The following is a 6,570-nucleotide window of genomic DNA, read 5'->3' on the forward strand; positions in this document are numbered from 1 at the left end:
TGCTAGTTCAGGAGGTAATAATCCGCAGGAAGATATGTCACCCTACCCGGCAGTATTACCCTGACCCCGAGTCGACCATTCTTTGCTCTTGCTCCTTTATGCCACATGTTAGGCGGAAAAAAACAACAAATACCAATTATAAAGTCTTTGGTTTGAAACTGCTGGAGATTCAACCCACGACCTCCCGTAATCGAGTCGAGCACGAGAACACCGATGCGGTACAGGGGAACTAAACATGTTATCAGACCTGTCATTATAAAACATCAATACGGGAACTTCCCAAACAATTCATAATGTGAAAAGACATGCAGCTGATAAAGGTTTACCCAACGTTTACTGATAAATAGGTTTCAGGCAATTTCAGGACAAAAAGTGTCAACAGAGACAAAGATGTTAAGATCCAATGCAGACGACAGATACCAACAAAACATAATCACCAACGACAAGTCGTGACAATGTTACATGGAAGGAAATTGCCAAACAATCATCCAGGCGTTGTGAACACCTTTCAAAGACAAGTCTACGGATAAGAAAATTGATAGAAAAATCAGTAGAAATCGGACCCTGTAGTTATGTGAAATTAACGAGACAATTCGGGATTATAATGGTGTATCAGGGGTGACGTCACACTATGTGCTAATATTTTCAGAAGTATGATAAAGAATAATGTAGACTCTTAGAAACAAAAAATGTTTATTATTAATATGAATGCGACAAACTCCCCGTTGCAAACTGGATTTAATAGAAGAGAGGTTAGCAAAACTAAAGGATCAGAAGTTGTTTTCGTATGTTCGCATTACATATTTTTTGGTTTTATCTGATAAATTTATTATATGCAATACCTTTACCGCTTAATTATAATTATCTTACTAATTTTCTTCAAAGGAATATTTTGTTTGTTTTTTTTAAAGAATTTCAATCAAACAATCCCTTTTACTCGCATTAAAATATATAGTTTTTTATTGAAAGAATCATACAAACTTAGACAAACACATTTAAACACATCACAGACCAATGGATAATTTATTCATGCCTATCATTACCCAACATTACACTTACACGGTGAACGGTGAAGATCAACACGTTAATTACTAGCAGGAAACTATATAAAACTTGCATTGAGAATCCCTGAATTAAACCGAATTATTATTTTCATCCATATAACGGAAGTCTAGTGTATACCGGATCTATATTATTTGTCTGTGGGGTACAAACTCCATGGTTTTCTCCTTCCGGCGAAATAATTGAGCAAATGTCATTGAGTTTGTTTGCTGTCAAGAGAGAAGTCAGAGTCACTTGTGAACTAACATTATTGCCTGCAGTCTTAGAAGAACTAGACAACACGCCAATAAGTCTTCTATGATTTGTTCTCCTGTCTTCTAAATATACCGAGGCACCCGAATTACCGATGACTGTATCACAGTGGCTTACTAAGATATTACCATGGTACCAAACTCTACTCCCCCAACCCGAGCATTCAGATTTCCACAACTGTAGATAGGTGTACCATGAATATCCAAGAAAATATATTTCATCAGAAATTATTGGTCCAGGAACATACAGGGGAGTGAAAGAGGTTCGCCCTGTAACAGGAGTTTGTAATTTTATAACTGCATAATCATAGGCGGATTGAAAAGTAGGTGGATCATTTCTGGCATCAAGCCAAGTATTAGGAACAATTATTTCATTCACATAATGAATTTTGTAATTGATTCGATGTAAGATTTCAACTTTTAAAAGATTTATGTTTTCCTTAAATTGCTTCCCATCGTGTACACAGTGTGCAGCAGTTAACACGAAAGAAGGGGTAATAAGCGTCCCTGTACATCCAACTGAAAGACGAACAATATTATAATAAGGATATTCTCTCAGGTCTGTTGTAGGAACCGGTTGTCGGTCGTCTCGACCATGTATGAAAATTCTATGGAAATATCTCGGATGTCTTTTCTCCAAAGTATAAGATGATTGAACAAGTGCTGAAGCCTCTTTTCTGTCTGGAAACGTATTTTTATGCCGTACAACAGTACTAAAAGTCGGTTCTTGGCGATTTGGATGATAATGAATCAAATCGTACGTTGAAAGCAAAAGTCGTAAAGATATCTGTTGGGAAAATTCGTACTGAAGCCGTTTAAAAAGTTTGTACGTTGATTTGTTGTTAATTTCGTGTATATGCATAGGGGAAGCTATACTTAAAATGAAGATAAATTTCAAGAATACAATTGTGATGTCAAGCAATGTCAACATCCTTTTGTCCACGGCATGAGAGTTATTTGTGGTTGTTCATCTCCCTGCAATAGAAAAGAAATAACACGTTACACAAATTTGCGATTAGAACCATCCTTGCATTTCGTTTTTTTTTTATCATTTCAACTTAAGACCTTTATATCATAATGTTTTTGATCATTTTGAACGACGGCGTTAACTAATCTTATAATTATTCCACTGTATGCAAATATGGTTAGCTAACTAAATATTTGACTTTTTGAAACTCTCCCATTATAATTACTATTTAGATTAAATAACGAGAGTAATATGACCAGGTTGTTGGTCACCTCTGTCATATTAATTAGTTTCGGGGGAAACTAGCGGTAGCTCAGATAAAGTCCAAGTCGCTGGAAAGTTTACATATTTATTTAGCATCCATATAATTCAAACATTAAAACATAAAATGAATAACAACATAAAAACATATATAAAATACAATTTCAAAAGACTGATTGACATGCGTAAAATGAACCAATCAAAATATCTTTTTATCAAATATTATAAATCGCGTTTTGCCGAAAGCGGGGATTACGGATTAAAAACATGTTTCGTATAAGTTTGTGAAGAATGGCTTTCGACAGTTATCACTTAGTGTCAATTTATCTATATTCTTTGTTACACAATCTTTTATCATAAAGACGGATATAAATCTTTGATAATTAATTTAAATGAAAGGATTATAGTTAAGTGTAAAATACAATTAACTTTTGAATAGTGTACTATACAATGAACTATTGAATTATTAAAAACCAATGACGACTCGGAATGATAATAAAAAGCATGAATTATAAAAATATACAAAATCCTAAATGTGAACTTTGAACGAACAATTGTCGGGTCATATTAATAATATTTGACAAAAAGAAGATTTCCAGGTGAAAAGTGTGAGTGTTTGTATATTATTGAAAAAATCACATATGTCCGTTGCCATGGACGAAAGGTACATCGTCTTAACTTTTGAAAGTTATTAATGACCTAACAATTAGCCAACGGAAATGTCTTAATACCGTCTCACGATGCTGGATAAGCCAATCAAATTAAAACATTTTTTGTATCACTTTCTCGTATCACACGGCACGGAGTGTGATACGAGGATTATCTCGTCATGCAAGAAAAGGATAACCGGCCACAACCATAAGAGAATAGTATACATTTATTTGCATTGCCATAGGAAAATATGATGAGAAAATTCATATTTCCCGAGGGCATTGTAAGACTCTTTGAGTTCCAGAAAATAGGATATTTAGAAATACATGCAATTTCTAATACCCCTTGATTTTATAAATATATGGCCTGATAAAAATATAATATTCAGAAGAAACCAAGAAAATCTGACGTCATAATTAAATTTCGAACAATCATTTGCCGAGAACAGATATTTTACAAGTGAGGAGAAATATTGTTCTCACACCGATCAAGAATTGTGAAAATAGCACAAAAATTAGAGAAACGTTCTTTCTATACTAATGTTCATCATTTTGAAAGATTTCATTCAATAATCTTTCAAAAAGTAAAAGAGATGAATGTATTATTTTTCTATTTTTATCATGTATTTGGCCTTCCAACTTTTTTTATTCAAGCACTACTATTGAGTCTTGTGAAGAAGAATCGTGCGTCTGACGTAACAATGTATTCTTATAAGCCTGGCATCTTTAACGAGTTTCAACATACCACAATTGTAAGCAAAATCTTATATACAAATCTGTCACTCATCCTGTAGTTTGACCTTAATGACTTACCAAACTTTGTGTTAAGTTTTGTGATAAAGTCAGTTTAATATCATTTTCTATAAGTAATTTGTCAACTATATTTTGTCTATAAAATCGCTATAAAGTGTACACGTCTATCTGGCATGTCGGGTGACCTCGAACTTTTGTTCATTAATCAGTGATCAACGATAAGCTTTTGCTCATGATTTAGTCTTTACTTTGTATATGTAAGAGAATGATAATCCCTTTCTTCATGATTAAGTACGAGCGTTAGCGAGTACTTATCATGAAGTAAGGGATTATCATTCTCTTACAAACTTAGAATATTGTAAAGTGCTCAAGGCTCAAATTATCTATTCAAGAATTAGTTTCATTGTCAGTGCAATGTTTATAATTGATGCATGACTTTCTTTTTCGGCATGTCATTTATGGATTAGTTTTAGTGATGTAAGGACTTTCATATCATTTGGGAAATATTTAAAAAAAAAAAGCGTTATAGATATTAGGTGACACAACAGTAGAAAGAAAAAGTAGAAATTGTATATGTTTCCTGATTGTAAGTATGAATATAAATCATGTAATATTTTAGTGAGGAATTATCCTTTTTTTATTTACAGTTTAAATCAATTAATACATTTGAGGTACAACTAAATTTTATTTTACAGCCAATATTTTGGTCCGGCTTTTTACATCAAATAATATTTTACAAATTTTAGAAATTTACAAAAATAATACCTTTAAAAGTTTTTAATATGTTCAAAATTAAATTCCTGTTTTTTTATCGGAATATTGGAAATAAATATTATTCCCAACCACTGATCAAGTAATCAAAGTTTTGGAAAGCTAAAGATTTAGGTTATTTTTTTATCTAAAAGATTGTTGTTCTCTTTTTTGCTTTGCTTTGGTATTGTTTAATATTTTAGTAATTTGAAGTTATTAATATTTTCATAATAACATTTCACTGCACCAGTAAACTTCAACTTATTTTAGATTTTTGTTTGTTTCTCAATTCAACTTTTAGTTAGTTTCAATCACTGTGTGATCACTCCTACCAATCTGATAAATGTGCTTCAGGGCAGTTGTAACTCATTTATAGAAACTCTTTGTTTTGAACTGTAAAAAGACCCAAATAATAGGATAATCCCTTACTAAGAACATGATTTACATTCATTCTTCACAATTAAGAGGCATCGAATCCTACAATTTCATTGGTCGAGAGCACTTTGCTATATTCTAAATCATGAGTTATGATTATATTGGTCTATTTATAGGTTAGACAATACTTGGTCATGTTTTATGAAGATTTAAAGCCCTCGGCGTATGACCAAGTATTGTCTGACCAATTTAGAACATATTCACGGCTTTCGTGACTTTACAAAATTATCCTTTCCCATTGTAATATTCAACACTAAATAAGAATTCACTTTTTATAATGAAGTGAGTATATAACATAGGTAATGACCATTGCAATGGATGGAATGAAATAGCACTGACATAGTTTGTGAGGACAAAAAGGATAAATTGTTCAAACATTTGAGTTTTTCTTCTGCATCAGGTAAAAATTTAATACTTTAAGTATACCTTAAATTTCTTGATTTTAATTAGCACACAATGTTATATCAATCCGCTTTCTGAAATTTGAATATTTTTTTATGATTATAAAACTTACTCTATAAATATTTGAATTACGACCATTCAACATCAGATGCTTACTTTTTATTGATGAATGTACATGTACTGTGGGTTTTTTCTCTCAAAAAATCCTTTGCTTTATATATGAGCAGTCTGACATTGATTTCTTGAAAAAAAATAATCGACTCGAATGTCTGGTATAAAAATTGTATAAAAGATGATTTTACCTACATCATTGCCCCCATTTTATTTTATTCTTTGTTTGTTATATATATGTACCATTAATATAAAGATTTGCAATGTTCTAAATGTTTTTTATAATTCTTTTCTCTTTCATATTTAATCATTAGGCTATTTTCTCAAGAAAAATGCCTCAGGGGATTGTACACTTCGTTAGTGAAGTTATTAAGAGTTCACTTGAAATTCATAATTAATCTACAATGAAAAGTCATTCATGTATAGCATTTCATAGTGCATGGAAAGCCATGTACTATGAAAATTAGAAGGGAAAAAACTGACTTTTCATTGGACGAGAAGGGGTGAGTATGTTCTAAAGAATAATTGTACACTATGCACGATCTGCCATGAATCACGTGACCTTGAACTCAATTCATGGTTCAATTATCAATTTAATGTGTATTCTTAGATCAGTTTTTTATATTCTTTAAGAAATAGGTCAAATATTTTCAACCTACCAGTATGAATTATATTGTAAGGTGCACATGTCTGTCTCGCCTGTCCTTGATCTGATTTTCATGATCCATTAATCAACGGTAAGTTTCCCTACTGAAATCTGTTTCTCAAATATGTCTTGAAAAGAATATCAGCTATTTGTGATTTATGAAATCATTGGAAGTCTGTCTGACCCTGGTCATCTTTACGCTGACCTCATTTTCATGGTTCATTGATCAAAAGGAAGTTTTACTTGGTACATGTTGTACTTTACGTTTAGCTCAAATACATA

General features: G+C 31.9%; 1 protein-coding gene across 1 annotated transcript; it reads right to left on the bottom strand.

The window, feature by feature from the left end:
• Positions 1 to 726: 726 nt before the first annotated feature.
• LOC127710641 (serine protease 23-like) lies at positions 727 to 2,276 on the bottom strand. Its single transcript, XM_052216584.1, has one exon. It carries the CDS (start codon positions 2,242 to 2,244, stop codon positions 1,153 to 1,155), a length of 1,092 nt encoding a protein of 363 aa, XP_052072544.1. The 5' UTR covers positions 2,245 to 2,276; the 3' UTR covers positions 727 to 1,152.
• Between the last annotated feature and the right edge of the window lie 4,294 nt (positions 2,277 to 6,570).

This window comes from Mytilus californianus, unplaced genomic scaffold (assembly GCF_021869535.1).
Source record: "Mytilus californianus isolate M0D057914Y unplaced genomic scaffold, xbMytCali1.0.p SCAF_1, whole genome shotgun sequence".
In the NCBI taxonomy this organism is placed as follows: Eukaryota; Metazoa; Mollusca; class Bivalvia; order Mytilida; family Mytilidae; genus Mytilus; species Mytilus californianus.

What these genes read in the sequence shown, in the direction of transcription:
- LOC127710641 (XM_052216584.1), bottom strand. Translation starts at nt 2,244, where the DNA reads ATGTTGACATTGCTTGACATCACAATTGTATTCTTGAAATTTATCTTC.